Below are 20,054 nucleotides of genomic sequence, written 5' to 3' on the forward strand. Positions count from 1 at the left end.
AAAATGTCATAGTGGCTTTTTTATTATTCTATTAACTTGGCTATTATCAAGCTTATAACCAACCGAGCTTATAACCAACCAATCAATGAAAATAATAAAATTAGGCAAGAGGGAGGGGGGCCGTTACTGTGTACCTAGGGGCACCTTCACCCCTAAATCTGCCCCTGGTAAAGACTCCTGATCTCGTACAATTATTTATTCAAAGTTATATAAAATATGATGTGATGTGTGTGTGTGTGGAGTTTTATACTGTGTTTTCTTTTGCAGTAACAGGCTTAATTTTGTTACATGATAATACAAGCGGAATACATTATTTTACATAATGTCTGTTTTTTACCATTTATTTTCAGATAACCTTTTTTATGCTGCTGTCTGCTGTGTGTGTCATGCTCAACTTGGCAGGTTCCATTCTGTCTTGTCAAAATGCTCAACTAGTCAGTTCTCTTGAAGGCTGTCGACTGGTAAGTACCTGCCGTGTAACCCATATTGACCTCAATATTGGATATATTTCCTGCACTATTAACTTTGAAGCAGGAGAAAAAGTTGAAATGTGGTAGTACTGGCAAAACGTACAGTTTGTTTATTATTATAATAAAATAGAAGCATAGTGTAAAACATTATTTTTTTCAGTAAAAAAGAATAACGGTCAACATTTTAATAGTTTACTTTACAACTGATGCAATTTCACCAGTATATATGGTCCTACACTATAGGATAACAATAGCACTGTGGGTCATACATTTGACATGTATGTATGAGAGCCAACTCATCTGATGACACCCCAGGATCCTCCATTATGGCACTACAAGAAATAAGAATACCCTCCAAATCATTATACCCTCCAAATACTGATCCCATACATACCTCTCAGAACAGTGATACTCAGAATGGTACTGTGATTTTTAAATGGTTTTTTTTCCCATGCATGTGGCACCCAGCTCCAACAAATAAACAAGACAACCATTTCATTCGGTCAACGTTTCAGTGCACTATCATCGGGAAAAAAAAGAATACAAAAAACATTTTAACTGATATGCTAATCACCCAAGTGAAGCCATATCGAGAGGTGGGATTGGAAACCTGTACGGTGTTGGCAGTAAAGGACGTCATCACATCCTGCAGGGGATACAGTCAAAAACAGTATAATATAGACATGTACTGGTTTTTACTGTATTCAGCTTTTTGCATTGCAGTGTTGCTGCATTATGTTTACGTGTTGTCATGGTGATGGTGCACTGATGTCACACTCCTAGCTCCCCTGCAGGATGCAATGACATCATTTACTGCCATCACCAGATGGGTTTCCAATCCCACTTCTTGGCGTGGCTTCACTTGGGTGATTGGTATACAAGGTAAGGCATTTTTTTGTATTCTATTACCCCGATGATAGTGCACTAAAGCAAGGAAACGTTGACTTAACAACATGGTTGTCTTGGACATTTGTGGGAGCTGAGTGCTGCACGCATGGGAAAATATTTGAATTATTGTCAGGGCACCAGCACTTGTATCTTTGTTATTTGGCCAACCTTGACTTTACTATATCTGTAATTGTTTGTAGAATATGTGCACAATCCTTCCATTTTTGTAATGACACTTATTTGATCATAGTGAGGATTAAACACACCAAGATTGAACCTGCCTGGGGTAAGTGCTATAGAGTGAGCTATAGCGCTATGCAATTAGCACCAGTGGTAAGCTTGCAACTTGCCTCGAAAGCACTAGCTACCGCAGATTTCTGTTTGCACCTCACTGGGGTGTACGCTGTGAGCTAGCCTCCAGCTTATCATGGGCAGTAATTGATTAGCTCCATGCACTTAAACCGTGAGCTAAAACCCTGAGGTACTATAAATCCCGTGACTAATTTGAATCTGCTTCTTAATCTAGTGTTTCCCCTAGCAACCAATGAGAGTCATCCATTTTTTGAGAGTAAAGTGCTACTGCAACTACAGTATGTGAAAACCTTTTCCTTTATACCAGTTTTCATATATTTTTTATTCTTGTGAATTTTTTTTAACTTCAATACTTTTGATTAAAAGTTATTTTCGGGGGATACAGAAAGGAGAAAGGGGGTGGGGGGAAGTGAACAAGGTCATAGAATTGAGATAGTTTGATTTGGAGCATGGATATGAGTACAATTTTCGGCAGTAAATACTAGTTATACAAACATGAAACAAGTGTATATTGACATAATACAAAGTGAAAGCAATGTAATATATATGGACATTAGTAATTTTAAGTAACACATGACATAGTATAACATGTTATTAGGAAGGTGGGATGACAATATATATTTATTTAAAATAGAATTACATTTAGCCAAATACTTTTTTAGAAAGCTGTAAGGATTCATGCGAAAAAGGAACATTCGTGTAGGCAGTAGAGACATTTTAAATGCTGCTAAGCGCCCTTACCTGGAGATATCATATGATAACCAAGATTTAGTCAAGGATTATAAGGAGTTGAGAAGGGTAGGTACATTCACCTCAAAAACAGAATGAGTACTGGAAGGTATGTGAATGCCTAGATATAGAGTCAGAAAGGTTCATGGGCAGGGCATCCATCTTGATTGTGTTTAACTTATAGTAAGACGCCTCAGAGTAGCTGTCCAAAATGGTGTGAAAATGGGGGAGTGTAGTGAGGGTGTCAGTGACAAACAAATGGACGTCATCAGCAAATACATAATCAGAGTTTATGGCACTAGAGCCGCAGTGAACTCCAGGGAATGCTGCATCCATATGGATCTTAGCTGCTAGAGGTTCAATAGCTAGAACAAAATAAAGGAGAGAAGGGGCAGCCTTGTCGTGTACCATTGTAGATCGAGAAGACATCAGACAAGAAACTATTGCTGAACTCTCGAGCAGATGGGGAGCTATATAATGCTAGCATAGATGACAGTATATTATCCCGATAGCCAGATTTATTATGGACTTCCCGCACATAAAGCCTGTTCAGGCGGTCAGATGCCTTCTCTGCATTGAGAGAAAGCAAAAGAAGATCCTTGTTAGCTGAGAGAAAATCTATTACTGTATATTAAATACTTTAGGTGTATTATCAGATGCCTGTCTACCGGGTACGAATCCGACCTGATCAGGGTAAATCAAGGAAGGGAGTAATCTATTTATACGAGTAGCTATCTGTTTAGTGGAGAGTTTAATATCCTTATTGAGTAATGCAATGAGATGATGAGATGATAATGGTGACAGTAAGCTGGGTTCTTCACTGGTTTGGGAATCATGACAACTTGTACTTTTAACATTTCTTTCAGGAGAGTACCTGGGGAGGTTATTTCATTGAAAACAGTGGTCAAGGGGGCACCAACTGGTCTTGAAAAATGATCTAAAAATCGTTAATAAAGATGTGTGGGCCTCGGGCTTTACCCCGAGGGAGGGAGTTTATTGCCTTAGTAACTTCTAGAGAAGACCACAGAGCATTCAGTATTTCTAACTGATCAACAGACAGAGAGGGGAGTTCCATACCCAACAAGAAAGAATTAATAGAAGAAAGAGAAGGTTGGAAGGTAGAGGGATCCGAGGACAAGTGATATAACTGCGTATAATAACTGGCAAACTGATTCAAAATCTTGAGTGAATTAGAGATCTTAGTTCTTGAGGGCGATAAAACATGCTTAATTCTATTTCTGGCTTGTAGTACACATAATTTACAGGCCAACATCTTGCCTGGCCTGTTGCAAACGTAATAAAAACTTTTGACGTAACTCCTTACAGCAGTTCTTTACAGAGAGATTTAGAAGGATGGCATTTGTTTCTGTCTTCCAGTTCTTTGGGTTTAGACTCTAAATCAGATTCAGATTCTGCAGTTTGAGCTTAGCACCAGCTTGTATAGCCACCTCTCTTACTACGGCTTTAAGGGCGCACCAGTAATTCAAGGTGGACGTGTCCAAGGGGGAGTTAGAGGCCATGTAGGATATGATACTATCAGCAATAAGATTTTTCGACATCTGATCTAAAAGTAAATGAGGACACAGTCTCCTGAGGTGGGGAGGAACATGTTGTTGGTCAATGTCCCAGCTTAATATTATCGGATGTGGTCTGACCAGGTGATAGGGAGGATATCTATTGAGCTCGAGAATTGCAGCGTTCATTTATCAGAGAATATAAAATCTATTTGAGAATAGGAGTTTTGGACCGGGGAATAGTAAGTATATTCGTGCTCAGTGGGATTTTGGATGAACCATATGTCATAGAGGTCAAATTCCACTAATAGATTATGGAAAGCTACAGAGGGGCCAACAGAAGGAGCAGGTGATGGTTAGGAGGTTCAGGGGGATTTATCTAGCTTAGGGTTAGTTATCAAGTTAAAATCTCCCAAAACAATAAGCGAACCCTTACGAAGTTTCTGTATATTCAAACACAATTTACAAAGAAAGGGGACTTGTTTGGAGTTAGGGGCATACACAGAGACCAAGGTTACCAATCTATTTTCAAGTAAACCCGTTAAAATAAGAAAAAAATAAGAAAGCAACCATTTTTATCAGCCAATTGAATGTAATACAAAGAGTTGTTAAACAAAATGACCATTCCATTTAAAGGGACCATTTACAAAATATCCAAGCAGGTACTATAGGTCCTTCATAACGGGAGGGCCTATGGATGAAAAATTGGTGTCCTGTAAAGCCAACACATCTGCTTTCTGTTTAGAAAAGTACGTTAAAGCCAATCTCCTCTTGTTAGGAGAATTCAACCCTTAACATTTAAAGAAAGAACTCGTACCATTTAGACAGCGGATGTAACCAATGCGTGTCATACTGTATCAGATATAATCTGTAGAGCAATTACGTAGAAGGCCCAAAAGGGGAGGAGGAATATGAAAAGGAATGAAAAAGGAGAAAAAGAGAGATAAACCAAAATGACCCAGTATATAGGGTCTGCTTAACTACCGCAGGGGAGGGAAACAAATGCAGTAGTGCAACAAGTGGGAACCCTTGTGAATTTTAAGTTTAACTGAAATTAATCATGAAGCACTTTAAAGACAGGCATGTGCAGGACCAGTGCTAGGGTGTTATGCGCCCCCCTGCAAACTATATTTCAAATTATGCCACACAGTACCACAATCTTATTCACATTATCCTCGGCATAGTAGTGCTGCTTATACACATATTGCCCCCAGTAGTAGTGCCGCTTGGTATCCGGTCCTTAGGTCAAAAGTACTTAGGTCTACAGTCATTAGGTCAACCACTATGTTTAAAAAAGTGTGCTGCGCTCTTCTAAAACTGCTCCATATTGGCATAATGATCTTTAAATATAAAATTACGGAGCGCTGTGATAATGGTGATGTTATACTGTATGGGTCAAATGCTGAAAAAAAGAATTGTGGTTAGTATGAAATAATGTTTAAGCTCTTTTGGTGATTTTGTTTAAAAAGTCCAGGTGGCGTGGAATCAGTCCACTTTCATCAACACTATTGTGAGGGCCCAGGCGGGCGATCTAACTCTCCCTACCCTTCCTCCAATCCTCTGGTTGTAGTGGCGAGTGTTCAAACTCCTGCCGGCATCTTTCTCTCCTTAACCGGAAATTCGGACGGCAAAATCGTACATAGACAAAATCGAAAGTAAAGATAGTCAAACTCTGTTTGTCTGTTCAAAGCAGACGCCTGACACCCCAGAATAAGCAGTAAGAGGGAGAACATCCTTCTGTGGGTGATATATTAGGGTGACATGCTTCTGTGGGTGATATATTAGGGTTCTCTCCTTCTGTGGGTGATATATTAGGTTGACGTCCTCCTGTGGGTGATATTTTAGGGTTCTCTCCTCCTGTGGGTGATATATTAGGCAACCTCCTCCTGTTGGTGATATATTAGGGTTCTCTCCTCCTGTGGGTGATATATTGGGGTGACCTGGATCAGTAACAGAAGAAACGTCCCGGAGAGAAACTCACAGCAAGTATCTATTGGTTGACATGCATTAGGTCGACATGGTCACTAGGTCGACATGGAAACAGGTTGACATGAGTTTTATTTACTTTTTTTCCAATTTTTGAGCTTTTTCCTGTGCCATGCGCAGCAGTAGCGGAGCAAGGCACCTTGCATGAAGCATAGCGAGCAAAGCGAGCCATGCGAGGGGACACAGTGCAGTAATTGCGGTTCTCGTCACTGTATGAAAAAAACGGCACCAAGAATACTTAAAACGCGCAAGTCGTCCTTATTCCATGTCGACCTTGTTTAAGTTGACCTAGTGACCATGTCGACCTGTTTCAGGTGTCGACCAATAGTGGTCGAGCTAATGACTGTTGACCTAGTTACTGTCTATGCTATGATCCACAGCCATGCCGCTTATACACATAATGCCTTCAGTAGTAGTGCTGCTTATACACATAATGCCCCCAGTAGTAGTGCCCATTACACACATAATACCCACAGGGTTCACTACGGGTGGCCGGCGGTCGGGCTCCCGGCGACCAGCATCCCGGTGCCGGGAGCCCGACCGCCGGCTTACCGACAGCTTGGCGAGCGCAAATGAGCCCCTTGCGGGCTCGCTGCGCTCGCCACGCTACGGGCACGGTGGCGCGCTACGCGCGCCACACTATTTTATTCTCCCTCTATGGGGGTCGTGGACCCCCACGAGGGAAAATAAGTGTCGGTAAGCCGGCGGTCGGGCTCCCGGCGCTGGTATACTGAGCGCCGGGAGCCCGACCGCCGGCAAACAGAAGACCACCCATACCCACAGTAGTAGTGCCACTTATACACAGTGCATGTGGACAGCATTAAACATGGCTCAAAGCCGTTGTGTGTGAAAGAGCAGTGATGGCTGGTAAAAAACTAACTGGGTTTTGCTTGCTTTTTGCCAGCCAGTGAAAAACAGCTAGTGTGAAATAGCCTTGACAGTCGCAACAGCCAGCAGCAGGGGGCACAGGGATGCAGAGCAGGGCGCCTCCCTGCTTTGCATCCCTTTGCTGGGTGTGTGATGCATCTGGGCATGTCTTTTTTAGATATCAATGGACAGAAGCAAGAGAAATCACAAATTGTCCCTTTTTTTGTGAGAAAATGCAACATGCAAGAAAAAGACCTGAAAATGTGAAACTCTGTAGGAGAATTTCTATACCTTTAGATGACAGGAATTACAGAAAGAGCTTATGTAACACAAAAGACAACAAATTAACAACAGAATATAATAACATGCAGTACCAACAGAAACACAATAGCTGGCCCCTTGTGAGTAAACTGGTATAAATTTGTTGCATTGTGCTAGAAAAACTCTGTCCAATAGATAAATGAGGTAAGAGACCCAGGGGCCTCTGTGGTTTATATTTAGCAAAAGTTCATTGGCCGGACACCAACCACAATCCCTCTATATTGTAGCTCTAATTTCCTTTAATATTCCTTAAATTATTTAAAACATATAATAAAAACAAGTTTTATTGCCTATAGATTCTTTCAGTTTACTGCACATCTGAAATAAATTCTATGAGGGGAATGTAATAGGGTGAGAGAATCAGAAAGTGAGAGATTTTGGTCAAATTCTCCTGTTTTGTTAATGTGGCAATCATTTACATGGCAAAACCAGGTTGATTTTGCCATTTAAATGATTGCCACTTTAAAAAAAAAACAGGAGAATTTGACCAAAATCTCTCACTTTCTGATTCTCATACCCTATTATATTTCCCCCTATATGTTTTTTATGTGTACAGTGGGAAATCAGTATTTGTTGATTGAAATTAATGTACTGTAGTTGTGACGTACTGTAGCTGAGATCCCCTCAACCCCAGCACAACCTATGGCTTGAATAGTCTACTGACAAGATGTTAGTGGTCAGAATTATCCAAATTTAACAACTTTAGAAAACTAGAATCAGGGAGATTATAGTAGAATGTTCAGCACTGCACAGCTGAAGGGAAATGTCATTCTCTGCCCAAAGGATGTGTCTTGCTCCTTATATGGGTGTGTCTATACTTAAATGCTTGTTGCGAGCTATTTCTATATAATGTTTGAAACAATATATATTGGGACATTTTTCAAGTAGAGATACTAACATTGCTGACTGGTCAGTAGTGCCGCTACTAATGATGATTATTGCATTAGCGCGGTATCTGGCTTTAGCATAAGGTAGCATATCTGGCTTCCACTGCTGCCACAAATACAGACACTGTGCACATGACTCAGAATCAGCCCAAGTAACAGCAGGTATCTTTACTGTGATAAAATAGCATGTATTCATACTGTGTTAAAAAATAATGAATAAGAACCCCCCAGCACCTCCCCCCAATAAAACTAACCAGCACCAACGATCCTGTTTGTTTAACATACAGAACTATTGTTTTTGTAAACATTATCACCTAATCCAATAATTCAACCTAAAAATAGATTGTTAACACAGACGTCTTGTCTCTGCCAATCTAAAAACAAACATATATGATGTAACAAATCCTTGAATGCGGACCTTCAATTTTTCATTATCTTTGTGTTTCCACTTAATCAGCTGCGTGCTGTTTCCAATTTCTGTCCTTTCAATTTCACATCTCTTGGTATTCCCTTTATTACAGCTGATGAATCCAATTTCATTTAACATTAGTAGTCGTTCTATATCATGCATAAAATAGTTCATTTAAATTCAGAATATTCAATAATATCCTGAATTGCAATCCAACTTGAGCCTGGTGTAGTCCTCTTTGTTAGGGCTTCGGGAGCTGTTTAAACCATGGCAATTTAAACCAGGTCTTGACCTCCACTTAATCTCTCTGTAAAATATGCATTTCAATGTGACAGACTATTTGCAGCTGTCAGGATTAGGAATCATTTGCAATTAGCTTAATAAGAAAAATACCAAACAAAACAGATTCATCTTGCTGGACATGCTCGTCATGTTCATCTTGTACAGTTAAACACCCATCAAACTAACAGATTTGTCACCAGACCATATTAAATACAGTAGCTAAGTAGAATCAGCTAAAGGAAAACTTGATTTTTTTGTTACCATGTGCAGTAGGGATGCAGTCAGGATCCCAGCAGTCAGGATCTCAACAGTCAGAATACCAGCAGCTGGATCCCAACGGTCAGAATACTGATGGATCCCGAAGGTAAATACTGGCCTTGAGGTTAGGGTTAAGCAATAGGGGGAGGGTTATGGTTAGGCTGCAGGGGTGTTAGAGGTAAGGGTGTGTACACACGGTGAGATAAATCTGTGAGACTTTGACTATATAGTCAAAATCTTATGAAAAGTTAGTGCATATCTCATGGTGCTAGGCAGCTTGTGATACAGATTCGATCCCGGTGCGCGCTCCCGTGGGATCGGTATCGTAAGGTTAGATAGACTGTGCAGGCAAGTCAATCTTGACTATCTAGTGTACTATCTAGTACAAAGTATAGTCAAAATTGGCACTTAGTCAAAAACGTACATAGACAAAATCTCAAGCACAGATAGTCAAAATCTGTGCTATCTGGGCTCTGGGGGAGTTCAAGGGAAATCGCATAGTTAAAATCGAACATAGCAGGGATCTCACCGTGTGAACACACCCTAAGAGTCATGATGCGGAAGGGGGCGGTTAGGGTTTTGGAGGAGTGAGTTAGGGGTAGGATTAGTGTTAGGGTAAAAATACTTACTACGATTCTGATTGCTGGGCTCCAACTGGGTATGGGACTCAAGGTCGACACCAATAAGGTCAACAACACTTAGGTCGACACACCTTAGGTCGACACCTGAAATAGGTCGACATGGACAAAAGGTCGACATGGAAAAAGGTAGACATGTGTTTTTAATGTTTTTTTTGTGTAATTTTCTCTGTAATGTGATGGGAACCCCAATTAGTGCACCGTGTCCCCTCGCATTCTTCACTCGCCATGCTTTGGGCAAGGTGCCTCGCTGCGCTCGGCACAGGTTACCGTTCCCAGTTCTAGTCCACGTGGATCATAAAGTATGAAAAAGTGAAGAAAAAAAATAAACAAAATGTGAAAAACTCATGTCGACCTTTTTGCATGTCGACCTTGTTCAAGTTGACATTTTGTCCATGTCGACCTATTTCAGGTGTCGACCTAAGGTGTGTCAACCAACTGGTGTTGACCTAAGTGGTGTCAACCTTGTTGGTGTCGACCTGGAGTCCTGATACCCTGCAACTATCAGTATTTAACTGCTGGGATTTTCTGCACAACCCGTGCAGTGTACTACTACTGTATGATATAGTAACCTGTGCACAATTATATATACAGTAGTATAAGGGATATTTGAAACAATAGAACAAATATAGGGGCAGATGTATTAACCTGGAGAAGGCATAAGGAAGTGATAAACCAGTGATAAATGCAAGGTGATACGCGCACCAGCCAATCAGCTCCAATATGTAAATTAACACTTAGGAGGTGATTGGCTGGTGCGTGTATCACCTTGCATTTAACACTGGTTTATCACTTCCTTATACCATCTCCCGGTTAATACATCTGCCCCATAGTTTTTTGGTGGAGGATCGTTTCCTCAACATTTTCCTTGAAAACATTGCTGTGAATTATTAGGTTTCTCACATATTTGTTTTCTTTTTCTCATGTATGATAATAAACCTTACATTCCTTATCTTGTAGTCAGAAAGAGGAGACCAGGGACACTGTCAGGAATTAGTATTAAGAATTGCCACTCACTGCTGACTAGCAACCTATCGTTGTCACTGTAGAGTTCACCCAATGCTCAGTTTTTGAGTCCCCTATCACTCTGGTATTCTAACATCCAGTTATCACAAATCAATCTGCCACTACCTACTGACTTCATAACAATAAGAACCCCTAATTCTGCTATAAACAAATACACATGCAACATTACGCACAGTAGACTTAATTACATTTAGATCTAAGATTCATAAAAACATACAATGCTTTCAGAAATTATAAGTACAGAAATGGCAAAGCAATAGCTGCTAAATCAGACATAAAACGTACACAGATTCAGACTATATATTACATTTGAATGATATAAGCTAGGCCTGAGACTGGCCTAGAATAAAGGACAGCTCTTACAATTCAATTGTTTTTCCAAAGACTGTAGGATTGGTGGTCAGTCATCGGGTCATGCCCAGTGATGTCAATGCATGGGGGAAATAACAGGCACTCCATGCTTTACCATTGTGCTGCTGACCCATATCAGCAGCAACTTAGCCATTGGCTCAAAGAGAAAAAGCAGGCAATTTTTATTGTTACTATATATAACATTTATCTATTACTGAGCTGAATAAGATGCATAAAATAACTGGATTGTTTTAATACATACTGTATCTCCCACATGCTATCTTTCACTCTCCTGAAGTATGTTACTGTATTTATATTAGAAGTTTATTTAATACATTAGGCAAATGGAATCAGTATGATTTACCAGTGGGCAGGATGATGGCTGTCCATATTCCGACAGTGGCATCCCGCCCGCCAGAATGCCGGCAGTGGGGCGGGTGCAAAGAGTCCCCTTGCAGGCTCGCTGCGCTCACCACGCTGCAGGCTCGGTGGCTTGCTGCACTCACCGCACGATTTATTCACACTCTATGGGTGTCGTGGACACTCACGAGTGAGAATAGACCTATTATGCCAGGATTCCGGCTGGCGGCATTGTCAACTGTCGGGATTCCAGCGTCAGTATCTTGGCTGCCAGGATCCCGACAGCCGGCAATTTTGTACAGATCCCAGGCAAATAGTGACCTGCAGTTTGGCAGACTTGCACATCAGACATACACTGTGTTAAGGGAGTGTCGGGATATTAGGTCGACAGTAAAAGTGTCGACAGTCAGTAGGTTGACCAATAATGATCGACATTTATTATGTCGACATGATCAAAATGCGGCTTATGGTCGACATTACTTTCTTTAAAACAAATTAAATTTCTTCAACTTTTTCATACTTTCCCATCCATGTGGACTACGATTGGGAACAGTAACCTTGCCCAAAGCATGGTGAGCACAGTGAGAAATGCAGGCAGACGTGGTGCATTAATTGGGTTTCCCTGTGCTGTGATGGCAAAAACAACACCCTTGTGTTGACCTTTTTCATGTCGACATTTTGACCATGTTGACCTTTTTCCCATGTCAAGTTTGTGCATGTTGACCTTTTTGAGTCGACCTAGACACTGTCAACCTTTTCTAGGTCAACCCAATTTTCCACACCCATTCATGGTGTGATATAATAGATTGACAATGTTATGGTCAACGGTGAATAGGTCGACATCAAATGATCAATATACATTACGTTGACAGGTACACATGTTTTTTGTTGCAAATCTTGTATTTTTCATGTTATGTGACCCTCATCAGTACAAACATACTGCTTCGCTCACCACCGGTTATTATTCCCAATAGATGTCCACATGGATAGTAAATCAAGCAAATGTTGAGAAAACGTGAAAACCTAAAAAATACATGTGTCAACCATGTGTGTGTCGACCACTATTATGTAGACCTTTTGAACCTGTTGACCCTTTGTACATGTCAGTCTTAAGCACTGTCGACCTTTCATCTATCAGCCTCTTGTACCTGTCAACCTAATGCTTATCAACCACATGGTGTCGACCTATTGACTGCCAACCAATACTTTGTTGATCTATCATCCAGATACCTGTGTTGATTGGTTAATTCATTACCAAAAGGGAATGCAACTTGTGCCAGGCTGTCTTAAAGATGCTGGACAGGCTTCAGAATGGAGAGGGTAGTAATAGTTTCATTTCTAATGGAACTCCATGGGAATGACAGGTTACCACTGAAAATAAGGAAGGGAATGTGCAATTCTGTCTAATTAAAATTCTAATGCCGCAGGAGGTGTCTGTAGCTAGGTTCCGAGTGCTGCGTCTGAGTGTGCAGCTTTGGATCACCATTGTGACCATCGGTCACGATTCGCGATGGTTACAGGCACCAGCCAGCGTGCATAAGCTGAAGCTCTATGGCTGGGCGTAGGATCCAGACACCGGGGTCCAGGAAGTCTGCATCTGATGATTCAGACAATGGACCGGTCACGCCTTCAAAACAGGTGGCGACACTCCCCAGTTTTAAAGTATGGTGCAGAGGGCCGCAGCAGCATGTCAATTATTTTGCGGTTGACAGGGGGCTGCGAGCAACATCACAAGACCCGTTGGGTCTTGCATCTGCGCAGACCCCCAGACATTGTATTTGTATGCAAACCTTCGGGTTTGCAGAAAAACATGAATCAGGCCCATGGTATGAATGAATCCATTTGTATTTTACTTTCATGGTTCCTGCCTAAAAAATAAAACTTTGGACTTGGTTCTTACATAAAATTAAAATATCTGCAGTGCAATTTTACAGTATGACTATATATTTTACTGTTACACCCAATAAAAAAAAAAAAAAGTGGTTTAGATGTCCTGTAAATTTGATTTCTAAAATTTAGACTGCACACTAAAATGGACTAATTGTATACAATTTTATAATTCTTTATAGATAAATTTGTAGTTAGAAGATAATGCTGTGGAATTTATTAACCAGTGCCTCAAATACTGTAGTTCAGAGGTTCATAATTTGAAAATAATTAAAATGTATAAATTTGAGACCACACTTGTCTGAGACAGTTTGCACGTGATTAGCTCAATTTTTTAGAGTTTAATTTTCTGCCAGTTTTATTATTAGGATTTATGTTTGAATTATATAACATAAACTGGATGTAAAGATAACACTTCATTTACTAACAGGTGTATTTTCCACATTGCTAAGATGCAAACTACATCTGGTTTTACAATTAAAAGTATAACTGTTTTCCATTCTGTGGGCAAAAACATAGCTACCGTAAGACTCACCTACAGTACTTAAAATAAGAATAAGAGGTCACTTATCTTTTTAGGGTACAAGGGGATGTTATATAACCTATTCTATTACTTCTCCTATCCAGGCTTCACATGCTTCATTGCTGGGGGATTTAATAATGGACCCCCTGACAAGTGCTCAGTTGTTGAAACACCCTTGGTGTTCGTTACGCATCTTTACTTTTAAAAGTGAAATAAACTTGATCTTCATCTCTTCTGTATTGGCGTAAACAATACAGGCGTTTGAACAATAAACAATGATTGCATCTGTCATGATTAATTAATGAAAATATGAGAAATTAGAGAAAAGCGCTTCATCTCTGAAGTTGGTTATCTATGTTTTACTTAGCTCAACATCTTCCCTATGTTGTGTCAACACTGAGCTGTGTTGAGCTGAAGATAAGACAATGTCCCACACAGGCGAAATCCCTGTTGGGCCCAATTGACTGAGGGCCCCTCCTCCTCCCTCATGAGTCAGGTTCCAGATTGTGCACACAAATACACATTATTGCTCTATTAGAGGATCAGTTGCTTGGAAGAGCAGAACCACTGACTAGAGGCTGCCTTGAGTCCTTACCGCTGCATTCCCCTCGGTGGGTCATTCATGCCCCAGTCTGACACTGAGTGCCAATTTGAAATGATGGAGTGAAGTCTTTACCACTTAACATAATGAAGGACTGAAACATTTTTTGTGAGTTCTGTAAATAGGGAGGGTTATTGTACATATTTGAGATTAATAACAAAATGTTGCCCTCTAAATCTAATAAATAATAATAATGATAATAATAATAATAATAATAATAATAATAATGATACATTTAGGTCCTGAGTAGTGAGTTGGTCCCTTAACTTCATTCTTGACTAGCAGTAGGAGAAACTGGGAATTTCTTACTGTATTGCTCAGTTACAGAGGAAAAAAGGGTAAAGTAGACCCTTTTGTTGGGGTACTCTTATTGCACAGTTCTAAAGCCAATTACAATAGACTCAAAAGCAGTCATGTGACCTTACAGCTAGAGATGTGCACTTGAAATTTTTCGGGTTTTGGTTTTGGGTTCGGTTCCGCGGCCGTGTTTTGGGTTCGACCGCGTTTTGGCAAAACCTCACCGAATTTTTTTTGTCGGATTCGGGTGTGTTTTGGATTCGGGTGTTTTTTTCAAAAAACCCTAAAAAACAGCTTAAATCATAGAATTTGGGTGTCATTTTGATCCCAAAGTATTATTAACCTCAAAAACCATAATTTCCACTCATTTTCAGTCTATTCTGAATACCTCACACCTCACAATATTATTTTTAGTCCTAAAATTTGCACCGAGGTAGCTGTGTGAGTAAGATAAGCGACCCTAGTGGCCGACACAAACACCGGGTCCATCTAGGAGTGGCACTGCAGTGTCACGCAGGATGGCCCTTCCAAAAAACACACCCCAAACAGCACATGACGCAAAGAAAAAAAGAGGCGCAATGAGGTAGCTGTGTGAGTAAGATAAGCGACCCTAGTGGCCGACACAAACACCTGGCCCATCTAGGAGTGGCACTGCAGTGTCACGCAGGATGGCCCTTCCAAAAAACACTCCCCAAACAGCACATGACGCAAAGAAAAAAAGAGGCGCAATGAGGTAGCTGTGTGAGTAAGATAAGCGACCCTAGTGGCCGACACAAACACCGGGCCCATCTAGGAGTGGCACTGCAGTGTCACGCAGGATGGCCCTTCCAAAAAACACTCCCCAAACAGCACATGACGCAAAGAAAAAAAGAGGCGCAATGAGGTAGCTGTGTGAGTAAGATAAGCGACCCTAGTGGCCGACACAAACACCTGGCCCATCTAGGAGTGGCACTGCAGTGTCACGCAGGATGGCCCTTCCAAAAAACACTCCCCAAACAGCACATGACGCAAAGAAAAAAAGAGGCGCAATGAGGTAGCTGTGTGAGTAAGAAAAGCGACCCTAGTGGCCGACACAAACACCGGGCCCATCTAGGAGTGGCACTGCAGTGTCACGCAGGATGGCCCTTCCAAAAAACACTCCCCAAACAGCACATGACGCAAAGAAAAAAAGAGGCGCAATGAGGTAGCTGTGTGAGTAAGATAAGCGACCCTAGTGGCCGACACAAACACCGGGCCCATCTAGGAGTGGCACTGCAGTGTCACGCAGGATGGCCCTTCCAAAAAACACTCCCCAAACAGCACATGACGCAAAGAAAAAAAGAGGCGCAATGAGGTAGCTGTGTGAGCAAGATAAGCGACCCTAGTGGCCGACACAAACACCGAGCCCATCTAGGAGTGGCACTGCAGTGTCACGCAGGATGGCCCTTCCAAAAAACACTCCCCAAACAGCACATGACGCAAAGAAAAAAAGAGGCGCAATGAGGTAGCTGTGTGAGTAAGATAAGCGACCCTAGTGGCCGACACAAACACCGGGCCCATCTAGGAGTGGCACTGCAGTGTCACGCAGGATGGCCCTTCCAAAAATCACTCCCCAAACAGCACATGACGCAAAGAAAAAAAGAGGCGCAATGAGGTAGCTGTGTGAGTAAGATAAGCGACCCTAGTGGCCGACACAAACACCGGGCCCATCTAGGAGTGGCACTGCAGTGTCACGCAGGATGGCCCTTCCAAAAAACACTCCCCAAACAGCACATGACGCAAAGAAAAAAAGAGGCGCAATGAGGTAGCTGTGTGAGTAAGATAAGCGACCCTAGTGGCCGACACAAACACCTGGCCCATCTCGGAGTGGCACTGCAGTGTCACGCAGGATGGCCCTTCCAAAAAACACTCCCCAAACAGCACATGACGCAAAGAAAAATTAAAGAAAAAAGAGGTGCAAGATGGAATTGTCCTTGGGCCCTCCCACCCACCCTTATGTTGTATAAACAGGACATGCACACTTTAACCAACCCATCATTTCAGTGACAGGGTCTGCCACACGACTGTGACTGAAATGACGGGTTGGTTTGGACCCCCACCGAAAAAGAAGCAATTAATCTCTCCTTGCACAAACTGGCTCTACAGAGGCAAGATGTCCACCTCATCATCATCCTCCGATATATCACCGTGTACATCCCCCTCCTCACAGATTATCAATTCGTCCCCACTGGAATCCACCATCTCAGCTCCCTGTGTACTTTGTGGAGGCAATTGCTGCTGGTCAATGTCTCCACGGAGGAATTGATTATAATTCATTTTAATGAACATCATCTTCTCCACATTTTCTGGAAGTAACCTCGTACGCCGATTGCTGACAAGGTGAGCGGCGGCACTAAACACTCTTTCGGAGTACACACTTGTGGGAGGGCAACTTAGGTAGAATAAAGCCAGTTTGTGCAAGGGCCTCCAAATTGCCTCTTTTTCCTGCCAGTATAAGTACGGACTGTGTGACGTGCCTACTTGGATGCGGTCACTCATATAATCCTCCACCATTCTTTCAATGGGGAGAGAATCATATGCAGTGACAGTAGACGACATGTCCGTAATCGTTGACAGGTCCTTCAGTCCGGACCAGATGTCAGCATCAGCAGTCGCTCCAGACTGCCCTGCATCACCGCCAGCGGGTGGGCTCGGAATTCTGAGCCTTTTCCTCGCACCCCCAGTTGCGGGAGAATGTGAAGGAGGAGATGTTGACAGGTCGCGTTCCGCTTGACTTGACAATTTTCTCACCAGCAGGTCTTTGAACCCCAGCAGACTTGTGTCTGCCGGAAAGAGAGATCCAAGGTAGGTTTTAAATCTAGGATCGAGCACGGTGGCCAAAATGTAGTGCTCTGATTTCAACAGATTGACCACCCGTGAATCCTTGTTAAGCGAATTAAGGGCTCCATCCACAAGTCCCACATGCCTAGCGGAATCGCTCCGTGTTAGCTCCTCCTTCAATGTCTCCAGCTTCTTCTGCAAAAGCCTGATGAGGGGAATGACCTGACTCAGGCTGGCAGTGTCTGAACTGACTTCACGTGTGGCAAGTTCAAAGGGCAGCAGAACCTTGCACAACGTTGAAATCATTCTCCACTGCGCTTGAGACAGGTGCATTCCACCTCCTATATCGTGCTGAATTGTATAGGCTTGATTGGCCTTTTGCTGCTCCTCCAACCTCTGAAGTATATATAGGGTTGAATTCCACCTCGTTACCACTTCTTGCTTCAGATGATGGCAGGGCAGGTTCAGGCGTTTTTGGTGTTGCTCCAGTCTTCTGTACGTGGTGCCTGTACGCCGAAAGTGTCCCGCAATTCTTCTGGCCACCAACAGCATCTCTTGCACGCCCCTGTCATTTTTTAAAAAATTCTGCACCACCAAATTCAAGGTATGTGCAAAACATGGGACGTGCTGGAATTTGCCCAGATTTAATGCACACACAATATTGCTGGCGTTGTCCGATGCCACAAATCCACAGGAGAGTCCAATTGGGGTAAGCCATTCCGCGATGATCTTCCTCAGTTGCCGTAAGAGGTTTTCAGCTGTGTGCGTATTCTGGAAACCGGTGATACAAAGCGTAGCCTGCCTAGGAAAGAGTTGGCGTTTGCGAGATGCTGCTACTGGTGCCGCCGCTGCTGTTCTTGCGGCGGGAGTCCATACATCTACCCAGTGGGCTGTCACAGTCATATAGTCCTGACCCTGCCCTGCTCCACTTGTCCACATGTCCGTGGTTAAGTGGACATTGGGTACAGCTGCATTTTTTAGGACACTGGTGACTCTTTTTCTGAGGTCTGTGTACATTTTCGGTATCGCCTGCCTAGAGAAATGGAACCTAGATGGTATTTGGTACCGGGGACACAGTACCTCCAACAAGTCTCTAGTTGGCTCTGCAGTAATGATGGATACCGGAACCACGTTTCTCACCACCCAGGATGCCAAGGCCTCAGTTATCCGCTTTGCAGCAGGATGACTGCTGTGATATTTCATCTTCCTCGCAAAGGACTGTTGGACAGTCAATTGCTTGGTGGAAGTAGTAAAAGTGGTCTTACGATTTCCCCTCTGGGATGACCATCGACTCCCAGCAGCAACAACAGCAGCGCCAGCAGCAGTAGGCGTTACACGCAAGGATGCATCGGAGGTATCCCAGGCAGGAGAGGAATCGTCAGAATTGCCAGTGACATGGCCTGCAGGACTATTGGCATTCCTGGGGAAGGAGGAAATTGACACTGAGGGAGTTGGTGGGGTGGTTTGCGTGAGCTTGGTAACAAGAGGAAGGGATTTACTGGTCAGTGGACTGCTTCCGCTGTCGCCCAAAGTTTTTGAACTTGTCACTGACTTATTATGAATGCGCTGCAGGTGACGTATAAGGGAGGATGTTCCGAGGTGGTTAACGTCCTTACCCCTACTTATTACAGCTTGACAAAGGCAACACACGGCTTGACAAATGTTGTCCGCATTTCTGTTGAAATACTTCCACACCGAAGAGCTGATTTTTTTTGGTATTTTCACCAGGCATGTCAACGGCCATATTCCTCCCACGGACAACAGGTGTCTCCCCGGGTGCCTGACTTAAACAAACCACCTCACCATCAGAATCCTCCTTGTCAATTTCCTCCCCAGCGCCAGCAACACCCATATCCTCCTCATCCTGGTGTACTTCAACACTGACATCTTCAATCTGACTATCAGGAACTGGACTGCGGGTGCTCCTTCCAGCACTTGCAGGGGGCGTGCAAATGGTGGAAGGCGCATGCTCTTCACGTCCAGTGTTGGGAAGGTCAGGCATCGCAACCGACACAATTGGACTCTCCTTGTGGATTCGGGATTTCGAAGAACGCACAGTTCTTTGCGGTGCTTTTGCCAGCTTGAGTCTTTTCATTTTTCTAGCGAGAGGCTGAGTGCTTCCATCCTCATGTGAAGCTGAACCACTAGCCATGAACATAGGCCAGGGCCTCAGCCGTTCCTTGCCACTCCGTGTGGTAAATGGCATATTGGCAAGTTTACGCTTCTCCTCCGACAATTTTATTTTAGATTTTGGAGTCCTTTTTTTACTGATATTTGGTGTTTTGGATTTTACATGCTCTGTACTATGACATTGGGCATCGGCCTTGGCAGACGACGTTGCTGGCATTTCATCGTCTCGGCCATGACTAGTGGCAGCAGCTTCAGCACGAGGTGGAAGTGGATCTTGATCTTTCCCTAATTTTGGAACCTCAACATTTTTGTTCTCCATATTTTAATAGGCACAACTAAAAGGCACCTCAGGTAAACAATGGAGAAGGATGGATACTAGTATACTTATGGATGGACGAGCGACTGCCGACACAGAGGTAGCTTCAGCCGTGGACTACCGTACTGTGTCTGCTGCTAATATAGACTGGATGATAATGAGATGAAATCAATATATATTATATCACACTAGTACTGCAGCCG

The 20,054-nt window shown here is 42.8% G+C and overlaps 1 protein-coding gene across 1 annotated transcript in view; it reads left to right on the forward strand.

The window, feature by feature from the left end:
• The window catches only part of ENTREP2 (endosomal transmembrane epsin interactor 2), a 1,280,798-nt gene that overhangs the window by 629,683 nt on the left and 631,061 nt on the right, over positions 1–20,054 (forward strand). The window contains exon 3 of the mRNA XM_063926232.1: positions 351–461. Within this exon, the coding sequence (XP_063782302.1) occupies positions 351–461 (111 nt within the window). The remainder of the gene's footprint in view (positions 1–350; positions 462–20,054) is intronic.

This window comes from Pseudophryne corroboree, chromosome 6 (assembly GCF_028390025.1).
Source record: "Pseudophryne corroboree isolate aPseCor3 chromosome 6, aPseCor3.hap2, whole genome shotgun sequence".
In the NCBI taxonomy this organism is placed as follows: Eukaryota; Metazoa; Chordata; class Amphibia; order Anura; family Myobatrachidae; genus Pseudophryne; species Pseudophryne corroboree.